We start from the raw sequence: 23,119 nt of genomic DNA on the forward strand, positions 1-23,119 counted from the left end.
GTCACCATGCTGCGTTTCACCGTCCTCGCTGCCCTCCTGGCCTGTGGTGAGTGGGGGGTCAGGGATCAGCTGTAGCCACGGGACTGTGAGCTCGGGCTGGCCTCCTGGGGACACAGAGGGGTCAGAGCAGGGGCCCTCTCCTCTCCAGGACTCCAGGAAAGGAGATTTGGGGTCCAAAGTAGGCCCAGATATCACTGCCAAGCTACGCGTCAGATGAGCCACTGGCCCACTTAGCAGCCCTGCTTCTGAATCTGCAAAATAAAGCTGAGGCTCTAACCTCCCCAGGTGAGGCTTAAAGCCAGGGTCTGGGCCTGGGGACAAGGAAGATGCCTCATCCTGGGCAGATTAGGAATTAAAGAATCTCCCAGATTAGGAATTAAAGAATTTAACTTGAATGCCACTCACTCTCAGTGAGACCTGAACAAGCTCCTTCACCTGGATAAATGCCACGGCTCTTTTGGCATGAGAGAGACAGAGCCAAGGGCTCCTTGCTTAGCAGTCCTTCCCGCTAACAACAGTAATAATAATGGCCGTTCTTATGTGTTAAGCCCTTTATATGCAGGAACTAGTTGGGTCCTTGCAACAACCTTCAGGGCCAGGGTCTATTAATATCCCCATTTTATATGCTTCCCTGTCTCCCCAGCCACCAGCTGCGGGGTTCCCAGCTACCTGCCCAACCTAGCTGCCCGGGTGGTGGGAGGAGACAATGCCCGTCCTCACAGCTGGCCCTGGCAGGTAAGTGTGCTGCAACAGGTTGGGAGGTGGGATAGAGAAGGTACCGGGGAGAGATCCCAGGGCCTGACATGTGGCCCTTTTCTCCCTCTTCCAGATCTCCCTCCAGTACCTCAGGGATGACACATGGAGGCACACATGCGGTGGCACCCTGATTGCCAGCAACTTCGTCCTGACAGCTGCCCACTGCATCAGGTGACCGGGGATAAAACCCCAATGCCCTGGGGCGGGAGCCTCAAAGCTGCTTCAATTTGGCACCTCCTACATGCTCCAGGCACTGAGCTAAATAAGCCCCTCACATCCAGAAACTCAGTTGTTCATTCAGGCATTCCACAAGTACTGAGTGTGCACCTACTGGGTGCCCGGGAGGGAGCTTGTGTTCTAGCAGAAGACAGAACAGACCACTCAACGCATAAATCTATAACATGCAGCAATGAAGAAAAACAAGACAGCAAGAGGGAAAAAGATGATTCTGTTGTAGATGAGCTAACTTGGAGAAGGAGGAGGCCAGGGTTGAAACAGGGAGGCAGTGAGGTGGCGGTTAAAACATTGTAGGCCAGAGCACCAGGGCCTGCACTGGATAATTCTTGCAGCAGCCCAGGACTGAATTCCACCTTACCGATCAAGGAACTGAGGCCCAAAGCTCTCCACCTAGAAGTCAAATTGGACATGACTCTAAGGCCAGGGTCCTTACCCCGGAGGGCCAATGGGGATGGACACACACACCCCCAGGTGATCCCACGACAGCACAGGGTTGGGTCACCTCTCGGCCCCACTGTGCCACCCTGACTGGTCAGTCCCTTCCTCCATCAGCAACTCCATGACCTACCGCGTGGCCCTGGGGAAGAACAACCTGGTGGTGGACGATGAGGCAGGCTCTGTGTTCATGGACGTGGACACCATCCATGTCCACGAGAACTGGAACTCCTTCCTGGTGCGGTGAGTACCCAGCCCCGCGGCCTCGGAGACAGAGCTGCCAAGTCAGCCTCCCCCTGTCCCTGGGCCCCCTCCTTACCCTGAACAGCCAACAGATGAGCCCTGGATGCAAAATGGCAAAATGCTAAGTGGACTCAGACGTCCCTCCCACCCCCACCGTTGGCCAACGGTCCCCAGAAGGGACATGGAATAAAGACTGAGTGGGCCCCGCAGGGTCTTGCCTGAAGCCTCACACAGGGGGTCCTTGACTTGTGCCCTCATTGCTTTGTGTCATCCTCACCACAGCCCCAATAGGGAACGAGAGTGAGAGGTCAAGGACCACGACCCAGGTCACACAGGCCATGGCGGAACTAGGACGCAAATCTGATCTGTCCAGGGTCACCAGCTGGCATCCTGTTACCTTGAAAGCAAACACTGCTAAGAGGTGTCCTGAGGTGTCCCTCTTATCGTTATAATTTCCCAGTCACTTTAGCTTCCTTTCTGGTTGATCCAGAAAGGCACAGCTCCCTGCTGTGACGTGCAGATACACGCGGAGAAGCCACATCCAGAGGGGAAGGCGGTGGAGCCAGAAGGTGGACCATCAGGCCCCTCTGACAAGGCTGTCGACAGAGGCAGGGTACCTATGAAGGACCCTGGCCCCCCAGGGCCTACCCCCAACTCCCAGCCTGGGCCATCCTGCCCACTCACCAGCTCTGTTCTGGATTCCAGCAACGACATCGCCCTCATCAAGCTGGCGGGTCACGTGGAGCTGAGTGACACCATCCAGGTGGCCTGCCTGCCCCAGGAGGGCACTCTGCTGCCCCAGGACTACGCCTGCTATGTCACCGGCTGGGGTCGCCTCTGGAGTGAGTACTGCCCTGGAGCATGGGGGGGTCTCCCCAGAGGAAGCACAGCCCGCACAGCCCCCACCCGCCTCTGCTTTTCCTCTCCTGCCTAAACAGCTTCACGCCTTTTTAAACTTTGTAATAATAACAGCTGGTATTTATTAAGCACATGCTAATGAGGGCTCTGTAAGGGGCCCTGTAAGGCTCAAATGGACTAGAATTTGTCAAGTGCTTGACACCTGCTTAGTCCCACAGAAGCGACCCTGAAAGAAACTCAGCAAACCAAGTGGGAGTGATGGATTAGATCTGATGGTTCATCATAGGCCCAAGCACCTTCCAGCTGAATTAAAACGTTAAATGCCAATCAGTGAAGGTACAGGATTTAGCGGGAAACATAGCTCAACACTGGGAAAATCTTGGGGTGGGAGAGACCAATTCACGTGTGACACCAAAGGCCGAGAGAGACCTACAAGGAAAAAGAAGAGCATCGTCACCCCAAATCCAAATTAAAGAGAACTCAACTCAGGGGCTACTCCTTGAGGGCTTTCCATGAATTCAGCCTGGAGCCTATTCTCCACCCTCAGAGGGGTCCCTGAGCCCTGGTTTGCAGCCACTGACTGGGAAGCTTGGCTCTGATTAAGGGCAGGTGGGTGATTCCCACAAAGTCTAGAAGCTCTCCCAGCCTGACATGGACTCTGTTCCGTGAAGGCCCAGGGCTGGGCAGGGACAGGGCCACGTGGGGTGACTCCCAGTACCACTGTCTCTCCCCAGCCAACGGCCCTATTGCCAACGAGCTGCAGCAGGGCCTGCAGCCTGTGGTGGACCATGCCACCTGCACCCAGGCCGACTGGTGGGGCTCCATGGTGAAGGAAACCATGGTGTGTGCCGGCGGTGACGGCGTCATCTCAGCTTGCAACGTGAGTCCCCAGGCCCTGCCCCGTCCCCACTCCAGGAGGCCAAGTAGAAGGGGGCAGGGAGGCAGGCAAACGAGGGTGGGGAGCGGGGAGACCCGCATGAGTGTGCCCTTTCCCTGGAAGAAGACTGAGCCCTGGTTGGGCCTTTTTAGGAGACACTTGTCACAGCCACCTTCCCCCCAGCACTGTGGCAAGAATGAGAGTCAAGCTCAAGTATCTGGTTCAAGTCCTTGTCCCGCCACTTAGCAGCTGCGTGACGTTGGGCAGCCTGGTGACCCTCTCTGAACTTCAGTTTTCCCCTTATACGATGGGGATACAGCAAGTGCAGGGCTGCTGGGAGGCCTGAGTGAGTCCCACAAGCATAGAAGGGACTTTTCTGCAATCTCCACCCGTGTGTCTCACCCGAACAGTGAGCTGGAGGACGGAGGGAGTCTGACCACAACCCAGAAGCATCTAGGACAATCGGGGCTACCCTGATTGTCACCTTCTGCCCTCTGCCACCTTCCTCACTGCTCCAGTATCCGACCCACCCCCCAGCTTCCCCTCCTCTTAGACCCAGTGCCCTCAACAGCTAGGGAAACCGAGGCACAGAGAGGGTTATCATCACGCAAGACCACACAGTAAACCCCGCGGCTCCCAGAATGAGGCCACGGCACCCCCAAACCACGTCTTCCCAGTCATGGACAGGCTGAGGCCCCGGGGGCACCATGCGCACCTGGCTGCCCCGGGGGAAGCCAGTGTCTAACCTGCCCTTCTGGCACAGGGGGACTCTGGCGGCCCACTGAACTGCCAGGCTGCCAACGGCTCCTGGGAGGTGCGGGGCATCGTAAGCTTCGGCTCCGGGCTGGGCTGCAACACCCGCAAGAAGCCTACCGTCTTCACCCGCGTGTCTGCCTACATCGACTGGATCAACCAGGTGGGTGCCTGCCCGCTCCTCCATCTTACACCTGCCAGCCCCTCAGCCTCACCCCCCTTTACTCACCCCCTCACGCATGCATGCATGCATTCATTCATTCACTCATTGGCTGGTTACTTCATGTACTTATTCACTCATTCATTCATTTACTCCTTCACTCATTCATTTGCTGGTTCGGTCACTGGCTCATTCACAGACTTACACATCCTCTCACTCACTCATTCAGGAAGCACTGAGTGTTTACTGTATTCAGGCCTTGAGTCCCATGCAGTGAAGTTCATTAACTCCACCCAGTCATCCACTGGCTTCAGCAATATTTATGCCCTGATCCCAGGCACCATACAGTGCCCCCCAAAAGAAAATCATTGCCCCATGACAGCAGGGCCCAGTGGTTCACCATACATATCTTGGGGGTGGGGAAACAGAGTTCCTCTGAGCTGGGGGTTCACATACTGGGGAGGGTGTGTTATGAACCTCATTTGCATGGTGGTTTGAAATGTGGAGGGGGCTCAGCACCATAGCAGAGCCTAGCTGCCTTGTCAAGGCCCCATGCTACCTGCCGGGGCTCCAGGTCAAGCCCTGCGCTGCTGCAGATAGGGGCACACCCCAGAGTCCCTCACCCTGTTTTCTTTTTCCCCAGAAAATGCTGCTGTGAGTCAACCTTCTGTGCTGCCAGCCCCGCAACAATAAACTTCCTCCCCCTCAAGCTGACTGGATTCTTGTTTGCACCTCCCTGTGGGTTTGAGCTCTCTGGGGCCAGGGAGGTGTGGCGGGGCAGAGGGGGTGGGCTTGTCTACTCCAGGGATGCAAGAAGAGACTCCATAGCCAGGGCAAAGGGACCCTGGAGGAGTCCCAGGGTTGGATGTCAGGATCACGTGGTGCCTGGGAGATAGGAGTTAAGGACTCATCAGACACTTGACCCCAACATGTCACAAGCTGTGGACTGCTGTGGCCCCAATCAGGTCACCCTCTTTCTGATCCTGCCTCCACAGAGGTCTCTGCCCACTCCTCAGGGCCCCCAGCTGCAGTGGAAGGTGGAGTCTCCCCAAGGACAGCTCCCCAGCCTGGAGGGTCAGGCCGCAGGAGGGTGCCCTCAGCCCTAGGACAGCTCTGATGCAGCCCTCACCCAGAGCAGACACCAGGGCTGATGTCAGTCTGGGCTCCTAGGATGGGAAGTGTTTCGTGAGCCCTGACCTCACACCAGCCCAGTGCTAGGGATGGTCAGGGTACAGGAGGAGGAGGAGACCCCAGTCCAGATCTTAAGAGGTGCAGGCAGATCCAGGGAGAGGAAAGAACCAGGCCAGGTCACAGGAATAGATGGCCAGCAATGCTTGAGCCACAGACACTCAGGAAAGGGAGCCTTCTGAGGCTGACTAGAGGGCAAAGAGCGCCAACAAAGAGAATGGCCCAGTGTCGAATGAGGGACAGTCCATGGGGGTACCCCCACCCCTGACCTTAGAGGTCCTGGTCTGGAGTGATCTGCCCCAGTCTCTGAGCTCCTCTGGGAGAGCCCTTGACTACAGCTGCCTCTGGTTGGTCTATGAACTGACACTTTCCCCATCAGATGTGGGCTCCAGGAGGTGGGGACCATGGTGAGCCCCCACACATTTCTATGCCAAGCCTGTTCTCAGGAAGGACTTTATCTGCTCAACAAGCAATGGCAGCTACAAAACCCAGGCCCCAGCTCTGCCCTGGGAACCCAGGGATGGTTCAGACAAAATCCCAGCTCTGCAGAATCCAGACCCCTAAACAGAGCTCCGAGTTCCCTGGCATAAGTATGAGGGCAGGAATGCAGATCAGGAACACAGAAAAGGGACACTTAAGCCAGTGTCCACTGGCAGGAGGAATCGAGATGGGCTCCTGGAGGTGCAGATGCCCACGCTGACTCTTTGCATTAGAGTGGAAGGTCCCCAAGCACAGAAGGTACTGCCTGACCCAGATGTCATGCCAGCCCCCTCAGAGCCTGTCTCTAAACTGGACGTTGAGAGGCTAAATACTTCCTATCCTTAGGCCCCTTGCAGCTCTAATAATGAAATAATAGCTCACACGTACTGAGCATCACTATGTGGCAGGCACTTTCGGCAGGTTTTACATGTATTCCCTCACTTAATCCCCAAAATAACCCTCTGAGTAGGTTGTTACAAACATCACCCCCAGTTTACAGATGAGGAAACTGAGGTCAGAGAGGGTTAGTGATTTGTCAAGTTAGGAAGAGCCGGGATCCAGACTTCGGTCACCTGGCTCCAAAGTACATGCGCTTGGGCCTCCCTGGGGGCACAGGCGGTTGAGCGCCACACTGTGAAGCTGTCCCCAGCCTTTGCAGTGTGGGTTCGATCCCGGCCAGCCAGCGAGAATCCCGCATGGCACAGCAGACCTCTCCTGTCTCACCCGCTGCTCCCCTCAGCAGTGTATTTCATCAGTCTGCCTGTTCTGTTCCCCGCTCTGTCTCTGGTGAATCCTCTCACCCTCCCGCGGATCTGGCCTGTACCCCAGCTCTTGCATAAATAAATAAATAAATCTTAAAAAAAAAAAAAGTCCATGCGCTTGGCCACCATGCTCCCTGCCCTGCACTGAAAATGAATATGGACCCAGGTGCAGAGCTGATGTGGCCACTGTGTGACCAGCTCTGACACCATCAAGTTACAGATGCCAGCAACGTCTCTGAAGGGTTTAGTATACACAAACAGTAAACTTGCATGTGTTTTAAACAGTGCACTCAGGTGATCAGTTACTTGCAGCTCAGCACACTCCTACCTGATACCCCAGGATACAGAAGGGATCCTGGCTGTGGGAAGAGCCTGAGCAAAGTCATAGCCACCACCGGGAAGAGGACACTAAGCTTCTTGTGTCCCTAGACCCTAAGATGCCAGGTGGGTGTCAGAGGGCCACTGGTCCTGGTAGCAGGACCTGGTACTTTCTGTGAGAAAACGGGTGAGGCCCAGGCACGGTGGGATGACTGGTGACCTGGCAGGGAGGGCCGTGTGATGGCCTTACCGGGAAGAGGTTATTGACTGCCTCTGGTGAGACCCACGCTCAAGAATGTAATAAGGACGTGAGACACGGAGCAGAGGAGAGAGCACTGGGGGCTTTTGTAAGCTACAGAGCAAGAGACAGAGCTCCGGGGAGAATCCTCTAGAAAGAGGTTCCCCAAGCAAAGGCTTTGCCTGGTTGTACAGACTTCAAGGCAAGTAGCAAACAAGGCAACTCACATCTGGGCGTCTTCCTCCTGGAGTACTGGAGTGTTTCTCTGTGCAGCTGCCGTGCATACCCAGAGGCAGGACTTTAGTATTATCCTCTGTCCCAGGCTACTCCTTTGGGCATTGCTGTCCTGCACGAGCTCCTAGTGCTGCACTGCCCTGTTAGGGTTCAGCATCCTTCAGCCTCATCCTTCCAGCTGCAAGGGAATGCAACAATGAGCTGTTGAGATAGTGCAAGAATGCATGTCTTGCAAAAAAAAAAAAAAGTTATTGATAAAAACAATGAGTCAAAGAAATGTTTGACAGTCTTTCCAGACTCTGAGCCATTCCTGTCTCAGTGGGGCTGGAAAGTGGGTAAAGCCCCTTAAAAATGGTAAGGAGTTGTTCAAACTTTATTCTCAGAGCAACAGGGAGCCATAGAGGGCTTCAGAGAGAGAGAGCAGTGATCAGATGTGCGCAGTAAAGCTTCCTCTAACAGCTGTAGGGAGTAGGCAGAGTGGAGGCAGGGAGGCCCAGTGGATTAGGCTACTTCAGTCGTTTAGGCCAAAGTGAATGTAGTCCCGGCCAAGGCAATGATGTGATGGAGAGAAGAGGTACAGCACATCAGAAACAATGAATTCAGTGATTATTTAAGAGGGTCTGTGTACTGAGTGGCAGATCCAGGTCCCAAATCTACATAAGCTTGTAGGAATGGGATTAGATTATCAAAACTTTATTAGCTTATGAAACAGATGCTGCAGATCTGTTTATTCAACAGGGATGAAAATTCTTAGGTTTAGAGACAAGATCCCCTGCTGTGTTTGAGGGGATGCCTCTCTGTGGTAGACAGAATAATAGGCCCCCAAAAACGCCCTCCTCCTAATCCTTAGAACCTGTGACTTATTTGGCAAACATGATTTTGCAGCTGAGACTAATGGGAGGCTCTGAGAGGGGGGAGAGGGTCCTGGATCATCCAGGGAGGCATAGTGTAATCACAAAGGTCCTTCTTAAAGGGTAGGAAAGCGGACAGCTAGGCTCCGATCTTCTCACCTCCACCGTCTGCCTGGGCAGGGCAAACCCCTATGTAGGGTGGGGAGACTCGGGGTCAGAGGAGATGTAAGGACAGAAGCAGGGGGTAGAGACAGGAGATTTGAAGATGTTACACGGCTGGCTTTGGAGATGGAAGAAGGCGCCGCATGCCAAGGAATGCTGGCCACTTCTAGAAAGTGGGAAAAGCAAGGGAAGGGATTGTCCTAGAGCCTCCAGAAGAAACCAGCCCTGCACTAGCCTAGTGAGACTGATAAGGACCTCTGGCCTCCCCAGCTCTGTAAGATAATAAATGTGCGTGTTTTAACCACAGCCTTTGTGGTAATTTGTTATACCAGCATCAGGAAACTAATACACCCTCCCGCCTCCCTGCTGACACAATTCAGAGAGCACAGCAGAGCTGCTGTGGGAAGGAAAGGGAAGGGTCAAGAGGACTCCCTGGGATCTGGGGATGGGAAAGGTGGGGTACAGCAAGGATTTGTGGGCTTTGACCAAGTGGTCACAAACCAGTGACTGGAAGCAAAGGAAAGCGGACAGCTAGGCTCTGATCCTCTCACCTCCACCGTCTGCCTGGGCAGGGCAACCCCTGACTTGGGGGGCTGAGGGCCCTTCGTGCTCAGGACCCACTAGAAACCACCTCATGTCTGCCGCAGGCTCCCTGGCTAACGTGTGCTGAGCACTAGGTACCCTGCGTGCCAGGCACCATCGAGGGCTTCACATCAACGACTGCCTTTCATCTCACTACAGCCCTCATGACAGATGAGGAGACTGAGGCTCAGAGGAGCTCAGACACTTACCCATGATCGCGCGGGATTTAAGCCCATGTAGTCTGACGCAAGAGCCTGCGAGACTAACCACCACGTTTGCTGCCATTAAGCCCCAAATCTTAAGGACCCCCTCACACAGTGAAGTCTGGGGGCTCTGCCAGCGAGGATGTTCTGACAAGCCTGAGCGAAGCTGGCAACAAACCCCAGCGGACAGAAACCCGACAGAATTCCTGCTTACAGAGGCTCACAAAGATCTTTCACCCCAAATCAGCTGCTGCTGCAATAACAAAAAATGCTACAAAACCACCAACCACGCTACAGCGTCCACGCGCGCACACACATACACACGCACGTACACACATACACACAGAGAGACATCAGTGACAAGCATTTATTGCTCACAATCGGGGTCAGTTGGCGGTCACTTAGGCAGCCCCACCGATTTGGACTAGAATCACTCACACATCTGGGAGGGTGGGGTTGGCTGACCTAGTCTGGGTCTGGCTGAAGCCACTCAGCTTCACATGTCTGTCACCTCTCCTGGGAAGACACTGCAAAGGGCCACGGTAAAGGTGTGGATGCAGAGAGGCGTTAAGAATCAGGGCCATAGAAGCAATTGCCAAACCCACATAATCCCAGACAGGAGCAACAGCATAGATTGTGCAGAATAAACTATGGCCAGCAGACGGGAAGGCTGAGAGCTCTGACCTCTGCCACCAACAGGTAGTGGCTGAGTCACTTCTCAATTTTATTTCATCATCTGTAAAACGGGCACCTGCCTTCCCTCCCTCCCTGTTGGGAACCAGTGAAATAACAGATTTGTGAATAGGAGGAGCCATTACCTCGACTGACCTCACACGCTGGACTCCTAATAGCAAACCTCTTCCCTCCCTGTTTTGTTCCTTAGGAGAGTAGCCTCAGTCCCAGCAGTTCCCCGATGCTCTTGTCAATTAGCACCCATGTCTGCAATCCTTCACAGGGTAGTGGACCAGGGACACTTGTGAAGGCGGAGAATAAACACAAGCATCTTCCCAAAGCATTAATTTTCTGTGCAGATTGGATGGAAAGAAAAAAAATTATATTAAACCCAGCTAGGTTATGATGTAAGCTGCAAAATTCAAATGAAGCTTTCCAGCTGAAGAAATAAGACTCCAGATATGTTTTGCTGTTGGGTGACTGCTGCAGCTAGACCCCGGATCATTTGCAAACTAGAGCCAGCAAGCCCATTCTGTTTTGTAAATAAAGTTTTATTGGAACACGGCAATGCCATATGGCTGCTCTCACACTGCAACAGCAGAGTTTAGTTTTAGGGTTTAGCAACAACAGAGACCGTATGGCCCACCGCCTAAAATATTTGCTGTCTGGTCCCTGGTAGAAAAAACTTGCCAATATCTGATCTACCAGGATTCCTTGATGGAAAAGTCTGAGGAATTCTGTGCTCTTCTGATACCTGAAATCCACAGAGCTAAGGATTTAGAAGTGAACATTTTACTGCACATTTACTATGCCCAGTGTTTTAAGGGAAATAACCTGTTTGATTCTAACAAACAGATGGAATTTCTATTGTTTCTATTTGATAGGTGAAGAAAACGAGGGAAAGAGAGCTGAAACCAGCTGCAGCCCAAATCCTCTCAACGTTTAAGGAGCAGATTTACCTGGGCGGCTTGTTCCACGGCAGAGCTGAGTCAGCGGGTCTGGATGGGATGCTCTTGGTCCAGACAACTGATGATGGAAAAAATAACACCACCATTACTTTACCAGCAAAACGGGTTTATTTGGGAATAGCTGGGGAATTGTCATTGCAGTTCAGAACAAGGTACAGCAAAAACCAGAGAGACTCTCAGCAACATGAGGGAGGATGGGAGGTTGTTTTAAATGAAAGTCCACTGGTGGCAAATGAGAGCTCAGGGTGGTGACGGGCTTGCTAGGAAAGAAGAAATCTTTCTCCTGTAGGGTCACTTTCTCTTCCTGTTGGTGAGGTAACAAGATTCTTCCTTTTAGTGTTTGTAATTGAGGATCCTTCCTGCTGGGGTCTATAATTAACATCTAGAGGTAATGGGTGAGGGCGCGCCCCACAAGCCCGAGATTCTATTTTTTTTAAAGATTTATTTATTTATGCATACAAGAGCTGGGGTACAGGCCAGAGGTGCGGGGGGTGAGAGGACTCACCAGAGACAGAGTGGGGAACAGAACAGGCAGACTGACTGAAATACACTGCTGAGGGGAGCAGCGGGCGAGACAGGAGAGGTCTGCTGCACCATGTGGGTAGCTCCCTGGCCGCAGGGGATCGAATTCGCACTGCAGATTGCCTCAGAGTGCTGTGCTTAAACCCTTTCTCCACCAGGGAGGCCCCCCAGGGTCTATTTTAAATGAGATTTCCTTTATTCCTGGAGCACCTCTCTCTGAGCAGCAAAGAGCCAAGCCAGGGACCCTGCGCAGAAGCCCTGGCATCAAACTGAGCTCCTGATGGCTGGGGTCTCTGTCTCCTCCCGGGAATCATTTCTGAATGTGTCATCAACCCATGAGAAAGGTGCATCTGCCTCTCCCTGCCCCCACGGACACCAAGGACCCAGCCCAGCTCAGAAGTTCACACATTGCCTTGTCCTCCCACAACGTATAAATGGGGAACTGAGCCCCAGAGGGGGAAGTGGGCTGCAGCCGCTCTTTGCCCTCTGCCTGCCCAGCCCTGTTCCCTCTCCAAACGCCTGGGGTTTTGTTTCAATGGCAGCCTCCTCTACTGCTGTGGGGCCTTATGCTCCCATCTGCAGAGGGCCTTGTGCTCAGGGCTGACCAGTCGATACATTGCACTCCCTCCCCCACCACCTCATTTGGTTTAAGGATGGGCATGTGACCTGGGGCAGACCCAATCAGATTGTTGCAGGACTTGTGGGGCCCCTACCAGACCAGCTCTCTGTTCCAGCTGGGTTTGAGGGGATGTGAGGCTGCAACAGCGAAATGGAGGGAGCACAGGGAAAAAGGGGTGATCTTGCTCCCCAGGGTCTATGTGACAATGTGTGGAGATATTTCTCAATGCTGTGACCTGGAGAGAAAGGAAAGGTCTCCGGGCATCCAGTGTGGGCCAGGGAGGCTTCCAAACATCCCACAATGCACAGGGCAGCCCTCTAATAAAGAATCATCCCCCAAAGTGCCCATAGTACCCCAAGTGGGGAGCCCTGGCCCAGAGATCGTGGTGCCATCTTATTCCCACGGAAGGGGGAACCTGGACTTGCTGCAGACTACTACATGGAGCTTGAGAGTGGACCCTCACAGTGGGAAGCAGAGGCAAGAGGTAGATGAAAGCTGAGTCCTGGCGACATTCATCAGGCCCCTGGATCCAACTGTGCCTGAAGCTGACACTGTTCCTGGACTTTTTCATTTTGTGGTCAAATCAATGACCCTTTGATTCAAATCTGTTTGATGAAGTTTTCTGTCCCTTTCAAATCATCACAGCGGTGTGGTGAAACAGACCAGGAATATGTCCCTGTCCCTTTTATAGATGGGCAACCCCGGGCCAGAGAGCCTGTGTGACCTGCCCAAGGTCACACCACAAGCCCATAGCATGCACCAAAGTGGTATTTGTTCAGTGACCTCATCCAGGGCAAACCTTATTTTTATATTAAAACAAACAGCTTTGTGGAGCTGAATGCCAAATTCACTTAAATTTTAAGATAAAGTAGGAGACTTCAGAAATAGTTTATTCTTGAAGTGACTGCCCTAGGTGATAAACAAGTGTTCAAACTGTTACTGGAGTGAGGGGTGCAGTGGGGCTGGAACACAGGTGTTCTGGCATTCAGTCCAAAAGTGTTCTGCACCCCAATCTCCCTTAGCTTCTCGTGAGCCTTGAGCACTTACAAAATTTTCACACCCATTTTCTCACCTGTATAATAATCCTGCCTTCCAAAACTGGATCGTTATGTAGGTAACACAGACCCAGAAAATAAGTGATTTGTCCAAGCTGTAACACTCAAAACCATATTTCCTCTTTAGAACATTCAGATTAGGGGGCCTCCCTGGTGGCTCAAGAGGTTAAGCACAGCACTGTGAAGCTATCCGCAGCCTCTGCAGCACAAGTTCAATCCCCAGCCGGCCAGGGAGCTACCCACATGGCGCAGCAGACCTCTCCTGTCTTGCCTGCTTCTCCCCTCAGCAATGTGTTTTGGTCAGTCTGCCTGTTCTGCTTCCCGCTCTGTCTCTGGTGAATCCTGTCACCCCCTGCCTCTCTGGCCTGTACCCCAGTTCTTGTATGCATAAATAAATAAATCTTTAAAAAAAAAAAAAGAAAACCCCAATGAAAAACAACCAACATATAACCTAATCTTGTAAAAGCAGGTAGAATCCATATTTCAATATCTACTTTTGGCATCTTTTTCTTTCTTTTTTTATATTATTATTCTTTTGGTGTTTTTTTTTATTCTCTTATATCATTGTTCATTTTTGTACAATTTTGATTTCTCCCCTCAGGTATAATCCCCCCAATTCTCCCACCCCCACAGTACCCGTGTACCATCACCATAGTGCCTTGTGCTCCTCCTCCCATTTTGACCCCGCTCCTGCCCCCCTCCCCTGCTGTATGTTGACATTTTTTCAAAGTATTTCCAGTGACCAGTGTGAGAAAATAGAAAAAAAAATATTTGAACACATCCCTTTTTTCCACTGAGCTTTGAGAAAATCTCCATCTTGTGAACTGCTCGTCTATCTCAGGCTGATAAGCCCGCTCATAAAAACAAGGCTTTGACCGAGGTCACACTTATAGGACTTGTACGAAGACACCATGATCAGGGCCATCCTGCTGTCCGCGTTGGTGGCTGGAGGTAAGCCCTGTCATCCAGAGGCAATTGCCTAGTCCCTGGTGGGACAGGCATGGGACCTTCCTGCCCCCCTTGAACTCAGTCTGGTGGTTTTGAGAAAGCTGGAATGAAATCCAAAGAGGTAGAGCTCTGTGACCTCTTGGAATGCTTCCAGAACAAGGATGCCCCATTTGGGGTTTGGGAATGCAACAAGTGTAGGTCACATCGTCAGGATCACTGCTTCCTAGACTCACAACTCTTTCTGTATTCGCAGCTCTCAGCTGTGGGCTCCCCACGTACGTGCCCAACCTCTCCAGGGTGGTTGGAGGTGAAAATGTGAGGCCCAACAGCTGGCCCTGGCAGGTGAGTCACCAACGTCCTACTTCTTACCCCTCTGTCCACATCATCCACTTTGCCCTCCACCCTGGAGACTATTGCCAAGAATGAGGATAGAAAAATTCACCAGTAAGATATATTTCAGTGGGCTTGGTCAACGCTGGAGGTGATAGAAGAGCTATACCACCCCACTCTCTACCCATACACATAAGTTCAGACAGAGCCTTATTCCAATAACCAATCGGATGCTTACTTACAAACCTACTGCTCTTCTATGAACCATTCATCATCACCTATGCAACTATTCCTTGCTTTAAGGAACCAATCAGTGCTGTGGATGCAAATTATTTCTTAACTATAGGCAAATCAATGTTGCCAATGAAAGGGAATGTTTCCTTACCTTGAAATAACCAGAGTGATATTGTGGACAGATTACTAGGAAGTGCTAGTTAGTAGGATCCCCAAAAGGAATACATGAGGCTTCCATTGACATAAATACAGTAAAATCTCTCATAACTGACTTGATTGAAACTAAAAATTGACAAGCTGGTTACAGAGAAATTTTTAGAAATCACCCATGCCCTTTAAATACTGTTTTTTCACTTAAAACTTGTCACTATACATTCATTCACCGATCTTTTATACTCTGAACTGTCTTTCTTGCATAACCACACTATATATCATTTACAATTGCTTTTTCTTTAAATCAGAGAATAACTTTGGGACACTCATGAAGAATCTGGGTTTTTATGATTTTTTCCCCCAACTTTTCAACTTTCTCATAAAACATCTAATTTCATAATAATTTTTTTAAGTCACAGTTACCCAATTCCTTCCAAGCATTTCACTTTAGACTTCATATACACCACAACTCTCTTTTGGTTTCACGTTTAGTTAATTTATTTATTTGCAATATGAGAACAACTGTCATAAATAGACTTGGGGACAAAAGTCTGAGTTGAGGGTGAGTTTACACTTAGGCAATGGCTGTGAGTGTTCATGGCACCCCCGTGTAGCTGTCAGAATTTCACAGCAGCCGTTTATCTTCCCCGCATTGAGAGCTTCATTCGTAGAATGGTGACTGATAGTTCACAATTCATCAATTCATATACATGATTCTATGCATTTTTGCCCGTTCTTTTGCTTTTCTTACATGCCCATAACATTTTTTTTTCTCCAGGAAGTGGGGAGAGGGGCCGGATACCCCCCATAGCAGATGTTACTCTTTTTTAAAAAAAATTTTAAGATTTATTTATGCATACAAAAACTGGTGTATAGGCTAGAGGTGCAGGGTTGAAAGGATTCACCAGAGACAGAATAGGGAGCTGAACAGGTGGATTCACTGAAATACACTGCTGAGGGGAGCAGCGGGCAAGATAGGAGAGGTCTGCTGTGCCCTGTGGGTCAGCTCCCTGGCTGGGGATCCAACTCATCCCTGCTGAGACTTCAACCCTGCGCCACCAGGGACGCCCGCAGATGTCACTCTTGCATTGAGAATTAATCAATGCTACCTACAAAAATATCCCTCAGGGGACAATCAAGAGTTTCCCTTTAGATGTATCAGGTGGGAGGGGTATGTCCTAATAGCCCCTAAGGAGGGAAAATTCCAACATATCATGTTGCAGAAAGATGTTCAAAATGAAGTTTATTTTTGAATACTGCATTATTTAAAATTTTGCTCTCTTGTTCATCATGGATTTTTATGTTAATTTTTCTTTTTTTAATATCGCACTAAAATGTTGTTGATCTTCATGACTGAGCTTTTGGCGCCCAAGGCAAGGGCCTCACACCCCTTACCTAGGCCTGTTCTTGGGGAAGCTGAAAGGCAAAGAGGTCCTACAGTCAGAGGACCCAGCACCCTCACCCTTCTCCCCAGGTCTCCCTGCAGTACAACAACAATGGCCAGTGGCGTCACACCTGCGGAGGGTCCCTGGTGGCCACCAACTGGGTCATGACCGCTGCCCACTGCATCAGGTAATGCCGCGCCCGGTCACCCTGCACTCTCCCTGCACCAGCCAGTGCTCACCTCCGAGAGTTGGAGCCCAAATTACCCAAACGACCCCTTATAAAGGAGCCTTTCAAATAACCTCTAGCCTGGCTGAGAACAAGCTGCTATAATATTATTATAATATTATCATCATCTTATTATAACTTTTGTTTTCTGTTCTAGTCTCTATTTAATGTAGTAGAGCTATAATTACTACACAGTAAATTCTCACTTAACATCAAGAGACTATTAGAAAATATGGCTTTAAGCAAAACCAGGTCCTAGATAATGGTTCATTCAATATGGACTGGGATTTTTTATTTTTTAATCATTATGGCCAAGTGGCATTGAACAAAATGACATTCTCTGAGGACCTGCTGTCTGTTACAGGCGTATATTATTATAATCAACCCATTGTCCCTGGGGGAGAAAAAGACCCAAGTCCCAACTTCAGTCACTTGCTTGGGCCCATCCCAGCATTGTCCAAAGCCAGGCCTCTGTATTCGGGGTACTGGGGTTTTCTTGCTCATGGGAGGCCAGAGAGGAGAGGGCAGCCCGGAGCTGACCTCTGCTCTTGGCCCCCTCTCTCGCAGCTCCTCCCGGACCTACCGTGTGGTGCTGGGCCGCCACAGCCTCTCCTCCAACGAGGCCGGCTCCCAGGCCATCAGTGTCTCCAAGCTCGTGGTGCATGAGAAGTGGAACCCCAGCCTGCTCTCCCAAGGGTAACTTCTGTCTGGGTGCACCGGGCGGGGGGCGGCGGTTTGCAGGGGCGCAGTCGCGGGGGTATCAGTAGAAGGCCAGGGGTGCAATCCCACCTCCTTCTCTGCTCCTTCAGTGGATGTAGGGGGAGCTCTGACACCTTAGAAGTGGAACCAGCCCCAAAGATGCCTGGGGAGGTGGAAGGGCAAGCTGGGGGAGGGGAGGACAAGGGCTGTCAAAGTTATTTGGGTCTCCCGTCCACTGGGCCCTCACTGGCCATGTGTTTATTCTGTGCCACACCCTGAGGATCTAGGCATGTCTTCCCAAACCTCTGTGATTTGTTGCTCTTAGGGGATGCCACCACCTCCCACCTTTCCTCTGAAATGAGCACCTGGGCTCTGTGCTGTACCACCCATGCCCACCTCTAGGCTTTTACTGACTCCCCTATGTACCAGATGCCTCACTGGGCTCTGGCCCTGCGGTGCCAGCTCTCAGGAGTTCAGGAACCTAAACGTGGCAGCCAGAACTTGTGGGGTAGTGGTGAGGGGCTGAGCCTTTGGAGCGTGATTGCCTGCATATGAGTAACGACTGTGTCACCCTGCACACGTCTCTGAGCCTTGCAGTGCCTCAGTTGCCCCCTCAGTAAAGTGAGGACAATAACAGCCCCTACTCTAAGGCTGTTGTGAGGATTAAATGAGATAATATATGTCAAGCACTTAAGAAAGTGCCTGACACACCACAGAAGCCACGGGGGTGAGCTTGCTGCAGGAATGACACAGCAACAGTGTGATGAAGAAAGCGCTGGGATGTGCTGGAACTTTCGAGGTGGTGGGGAGTGGTCCCAGGAAGCATCCAGCCAGGTGGGGGTAGCAGGGGAGGGAGAGGAAGGAGACAGGAAGGTCTGGCAGAATCAACTCCCACTGCTGCCCACCAGTTCCCACCCCCATGGGGTGGGCCCGGGGAAGGCAATACCTCCTGATGCCAGAGAAGATTTGAGCACAGAACCTGCACCAGGGAGCATGAAGAGTGAGCATGTGTGATGGTGGAATAGACCCCTGGGTTGGCAGAGAGCTCACTGGCAAGGAATCCGGGAGGGTGGGCCATCCCCAACCTACCAGCCTAGCTGAGTTGGCCTGGCAGACACTGGGTCATGGGGAGTGACTGTGTTTGTGGGAGCAACGTGAGTTTAGTTCAGTTTGGGGGGTTACCCTGAACCTAATAGGGTTGGGACTCTGTGTCTCACTCACTACTGCTTCCCTAGTTCTAGCACATAGCAGGTGTGCAGCAAATATTTGTGGAATGAAGGTATAAGCGAACCTCTAGCTCTGAATACTGTTTAGTGACGGTTGGTCACCACCAGCCATCGCGGATTGTGCTCCTTGCTGACGCTGAAGAGAACCTCAGAACCCAGCCCGCCAGGCAGCTCCATCTGACTCGTCTGTCCTAGTGGCCTTTGCAAGACCTCAGTTTCCGCATCTGTAAAATGGAAATAAGAGTTGGCAAAGGTTTAAAAGATAGCAGAGAAGAGGCAAACTTGCCTGACAATTTGTAAAATTTGAAATTTGAAAACCCACTTTCTCCCTGTTCTAAACATTTTCCCTGAAAGATCTTGGAGGAATTTAGGACTCCGAGCACCATCCTGGGCAAAATGCAATCTTGGGTTTAACCAGAGCTGCCCTCCTAATCCCTTGTAGCCCCAACAGAAGGGAGAGTCACAGGCTGGCCACACAGGCGTTCAGGGATTCCAGCCAGGGCTGAAATCGGACATAAAGTTGGGGCAGGAAGTCTTTATGCTGCGTCTCTCTTCACCAACCTAGCAACGACATCGCCATGCTCAAGCTGGCCAGCCCTGTCGCCCTTTCTGACAAGATCCAGCTGGCCTGCCTCCCAGCCGCCGGCTCCATTCTGCCCAACAACTTCGCCTGCTACGTCACTGGCTGGGGAAGACTGCAGAGTAAGTGGGTGCTGGGGCCCCAAGGCTTGGGGGCTTGGGAGGAGAGGGAGATGATGTCACCCCTCTCCAGGCAGGGGGTCTCTCCACACTCATCATCCCAGGGTTTTGGGAGAAATGGCAGCTGCCTCCAGGAAGGAGGATTGTGTACTGATAAGAGATCAGACTGCCTTGGTTCAAATCCCGGCACCTCACTTATTAGCTGTGTGACCTTGGGCACATTACTCAGCCTCAGTTTCCTCATCTGTAAAATGGGGACGCTATAAAGCACCTGCATCACAGGGTTGTTGAGAGAGGTTTGAGGGAGATAGTCTATGGGAAGCACTTGGGCCAGTGCCTGGCACATAGTGGGTGCTGTGTGTTAGTTGTCACAGTTGCTATGGTGAAGGAGAGCTATGGAAGCTGTATGACATCTGGCTAAGAAGGGCCTCTGCATGACCCAAGGTGAAAGTGCAGAACAGGATTCACTTCTTGACCTCAGGCTTCTGGGTCCTCATCAGACTCTCCCCGCATCAAAGTGTACCTGCCCCATGTGCCACCTGATCTTGCTGCTTAGCACCTGGCTGCCTGTGAGTCTTCTTTTGACATAGCCCCAGAGGTTAGAGATCTAATGACAGCAGGCCACTGAGAAAGAAAGTAAAATCACCAGAGGTTTGGAAGATTCTAGCAAGGCTCATGCCGATGAGTGGTTTTTTTGTAATGATGTAAACCGATAAATATAAGTGACACGTTTCTCCAGGGGCACATTAACACATACCCCCTCAAATAACTGAACAGCGCCCTCTTGACGGGCTTCTCTGCAAAAACAAAGACAAGTGGACACTCCGCAAAGTGAGCCACAGGAGGTCTCGTGCTTATCAAGATACAAGCACAGCCAGGGGTCCATTTATCCCGAAGATCCCAGGCAGGGAGCCAGGGAACGGGGTCCATGCTTGGTTCTTAGCCCCAGCTCTGCTGGTCATTAACCTTGGGTACACCACTTTGGAGCCTCAGTTCCACATCTATAAAATGGAAATACAGTTGGCAAAGGTTTTATAAGATGGCAAAAGAGATGCAAAAATTCTTTATATAATGTGAAATATTGTACAAGTACTAACTCCTTATTAACAAGCATGGTCTTGGCTTGCTACTCAACCACGCTGGGCTTCCGTGCCCCTTCTGTCAAATAGGACTGAATATTTACTGTGAGGATTAGCACATTTTGAAATGTCTAATAAAGCACAAATGAAGAATTACAATATTGCTCATCCTCGCCCTCAGTGCAGTGGTGATAGAAATGGGGGTGATGGTGCAGTGTCCTTGGGGGGATGTTAGGAAAACTCTACCTTCCTATCACAACCTGGGGCCCCAATGGCCAGCAGGTTCATGGTCTTATTTTTTTAAAAAGATTTATTTATTTATGCATGCAAGAGCTGGGGTACAGGCCAGAGATGCAGGGGGTGAGATGATTTACCAGAGACAGAGTGGGGAGCAGAACAGGCAGAGCTACTGAAATACACTGCTGAGGGGGCGCAGCGGGTGAGACAAGAGGGGTCTGCCTTGTCATGTGGGTTGCTCCCTGGCCGTCCAGGGATTGAACTCGTGCTGCAGAGGCTGTGGATAGCTTCACAGTGCGGTGCTTAACCCCTTGCGCCACCAGAGAGGCCCTCATGGTCATATTTAAGGTAAGTGATAGAAACCTATGGAGCTAGCTCGGTAAAAAAAAAAAAAAAAAAGATTTGTTTCAAGGACTTAAGAGCCAACCAAGGGCAGAGCCAACCAGGGCAGAGACAAACTCAGGAACTGGATAGAATCAGGGTCTGGAAAACTACAAGAAATTCAGGAAACCCTCTCTCAGGACTTCTTTACTTCTTAGAAGAAAGATAGGGTGGGGTGGGCAGTCACTGCCAATAATTCCCCAGTTACACCCTCTCTGGCTGGGGTTTCATAGTCCAATCCCAAATTCCCAGGGAAAGCAGTTCATTGGTTTTAGCTTGAGTCAGGTGTCCACCCCTGGACCAATGACCAGTGGCCAGAACACTCACGAATCCACTGTGAGGACGCAGTACAGACAAACATGGCTGCTCCCTTTGTAACCCTATGGGTGGGGTCAAGTAAGAGTGATCACAAAGTAAGAGTGCAAGACCCAGTAGGTGTCCACAACTTCCTGTGTTCTCGGGAGTCCTTTTGTCCCTGTGACACCTTTTCTCTGGTCTCATGCAGCCAACGGGGCTTCTCCTGACATCCTGCAGCAGGGCAAGCTGCTGGTCGTGGACTACGCCACCTGCTCCAGCCCTGGCTGGTGGGGCAGCACCGTGAAGACCAACATGGTCTGTGCTGGGGGTGACGGCGTGATCTCCAGCTGCAACGTGAGTACAGGCAGGCAGGTGCCCCCGGGCCTGGGGCAGGGAGAGGCTCTTGGGGTCCTAGGTCCATCCTCAGCATCTTGGCAAGAGCACTGGGAAATTCTCCAGGCATTTGAGTCCCCACTGTGAAATTCTCATTGTAGTGTCCACTCTCTTCACTGTGGGAAGTCCTTTCTTGGGTCTCACTGAGGTCTGCCATTACCTTCATCTCTCTTTCCTCTTACGCGTTATCATCATCCTTAATCTTTCCTCTATGTAAGGATGGAAGCCAGTGGGACATTGCCATCTCTAGGTTAGGGCCTTTCTAAGGTGACTTCAAGTTTGCCTGTTGAATTAATCCCATTAATGGCTCAAGGCACCCCTCATGCCAGCAGCCACAGAGCCTCCCTGGAGCCAATCCCTTAACCCAAAGGACTTGCTGTGTGGTCGACCTTGCAGCAGTGAGGACAGAGCAGAAAGGAACTTCACCTGTTCTTCAGACCACATTGTGCCCCCATGCCTCTGCCCACACAGACTGGCCCTGAGGAAACTTGCACATCATGGGAGGAAATGCCCAGGGGTGGCTGACAATCTAACTCTGGGTCTCTGTGATTTCACCTACTGCCTGTCCAACACCGTGCAAATCCCCACCTCTGAGGGCTTCAGCTTTTCCTCTTGTGTGAAATAGGGATACTAACAGCACTTACCTCATCGGTTGTTATGAGGATAAAATGAAATAAGGCAAATGAGGTGCTCGGCTGTTCCCAGCACAGTTAAGTGTTAGCTCTTGGTAGTATGGCGCCATCTTGAGCTGGGGCCTCAAGAGCTGGTCTCAGAGAACATGGCGGCCTGTGGTGAAATGTCCATGCAAACCTGTGAGTCTCGGGAGCCCAGTGGACAGCCCCTGCCCCTCCCATCACCTCACCCAGCCTAAGGTCCCTCCTGACGGAACCCTGGCCTTCCTCAGGGGGACTCCGGAGGACCTCTGAACTGCCAGTCGGCTAACGGCAAGTGGGAAGTGCACGGCGTGGTCAGCTTCGGGTCCTCCCTGGGCTGCAACTACTACCACAAGCCCTCCGTCTTCACCCGCGTGTCCGACTACATCAGCTGGATCAACTCGGTAAGAACCAGACCAGCTCTGAGCCCCAGAGGCCGAGCTCGGGCCCCCTGAGGGCAATGCCCACAAAGGGTCTGAGACCCCACTCCTGAGGGCTGGGCGGGAGCGCCCGAGAGGAAGTTGCACACCTGTGTGAGTAAAAGTGAGTGTAAAGGCACACAGAGCACAGGCTAAGGAGTTCGAAACAAAGGCTGTGCCTCAGGTGTTAAGAGTGGGTTCCTAGGATTCAAGGGGTGTTTTTGCTCATCTCTGTGTGGGCCCCAATTCCACCATCCAATGCTATAGTCTTATTTATCTGAAAATCCCAAAACCTAATTGTTTGAAACCCCCTCCCACAGCTTTACTTATTAGCAATCAGTCCTCCTAAAGGGTCCCCCCGACTCGGTTTGCCCGGGACAGGTGGTTCCCCGGGACACAGAACTTTCCGTCTTAGATGGGACAGTGCAGGCAGGTGGAGTTGACTTGGCCCCACTCCTGTTGTCCCCGGAGAGCTTTCTACTGTAAGCTCAAGCCAGTACCTCATAAGCGTCCACAACAGCTCAATTCTTTTTTTTTTTTTAGCCAATGAACACATTTGTTTATAACAATAACCATTAAAATTATTTA

The 23,119-nt window shown here is 51.4% G+C and overlaps 2 protein-coding genes across 2 annotated transcripts; both read left to right on the forward strand.

The window, feature by feature from the left end:
- CTRC (chymotrypsin C) lies at positions 1-4,977 on the forward strand. Its single transcript, XM_037499668.2, has 8 exons — positions 1-46; positions 644-735; positions 830-927; positions 1,546-1,671; positions 2,377-2,513; positions 3,264-3,409; positions 4,170-4,322; positions 4,963-4,977. The coding sequence occupies exons 1-8, from the start codon at positions 7-9 to the stop codon at positions 4,975-4,977; spliced, it is 807 nt and encodes a 268-aa protein (XP_037355565.1). The 5' UTR covers positions 1-6.
- Positions 4,978-14,083: 9,106 nt separating this feature from the next.
- Positions 14,084-23,017, forward strand: CELA2A (chymotrypsin like elastase 2A). Its single transcript, XM_037499676.1, has 8 exons — positions 14,084-14,123; positions 14,374-14,462; positions 16,312-16,409; positions 17,016-17,144; positions 18,939-19,075; positions 21,275-21,420; positions 22,364-22,516; positions 22,913-23,017. The coding sequence occupies exons 1-8, from the start codon at positions 14,084-14,086 to the stop codon at positions 23,015-23,017; spliced, it is 897 nt and encodes a 298-aa protein (XP_037355573.1).
- Positions 23,018-23,119: the final 102 nt, after the last annotated feature.

Source organism: Talpa occidentalis, unplaced genomic scaffold (genome assembly GCF_014898055.3).
Source record: "Talpa occidentalis isolate TD23 unplaced genomic scaffold, MPIMG_talOcc4v2.1 talOcc4.9, whole genome shotgun sequence".
NCBI lineage: Eukaryota > Metazoa > Chordata > Mammalia > Eulipotyphla > Talpidae > Talpa > Talpa occidentalis.

Coding starts and splice junctions, on each gene's coding strand:
- CELA2A (XM_037499676.1), top strand. CDS start 14,084: ATGATCAGGGCCATCCTGCTGTCCGCGTTGGTGGCTGGAG. Junction 17,145..18,938: donor CCCAGCCTGCTCTCCCAAGG/GTAACTTCTGTC, acceptor TCACCAACCTAG/CAACGACATCGCCATGCTCA. Junction 19,076..21,274: donor TGGCTGGGGAAGACTGCAGA/GTAAGTGGGTGC, acceptor GGTCTCATGCAG/CCAACGGGGCTTCTCCTGAC.
- CTRC (XM_037499668.2), top strand. CDS start 7: ATGCTGCGTTTCACCGTCCTCGCTGCCCTCCTGGCCTGTG. Junction 736..829: donor CTCACAGCTGGCCCTGGCAG/GTAAGTGTGCTG, acceptor TCCCTCTTCCAG/ATCTCCCTCCAGTACCTCAG. Junction 928..1,545: donor ACAGCTGCCCACTGCATCAG/GTGACCGGGGAT, acceptor TTCCTCCATCAG/CAACTCCATGACCTACCGCG.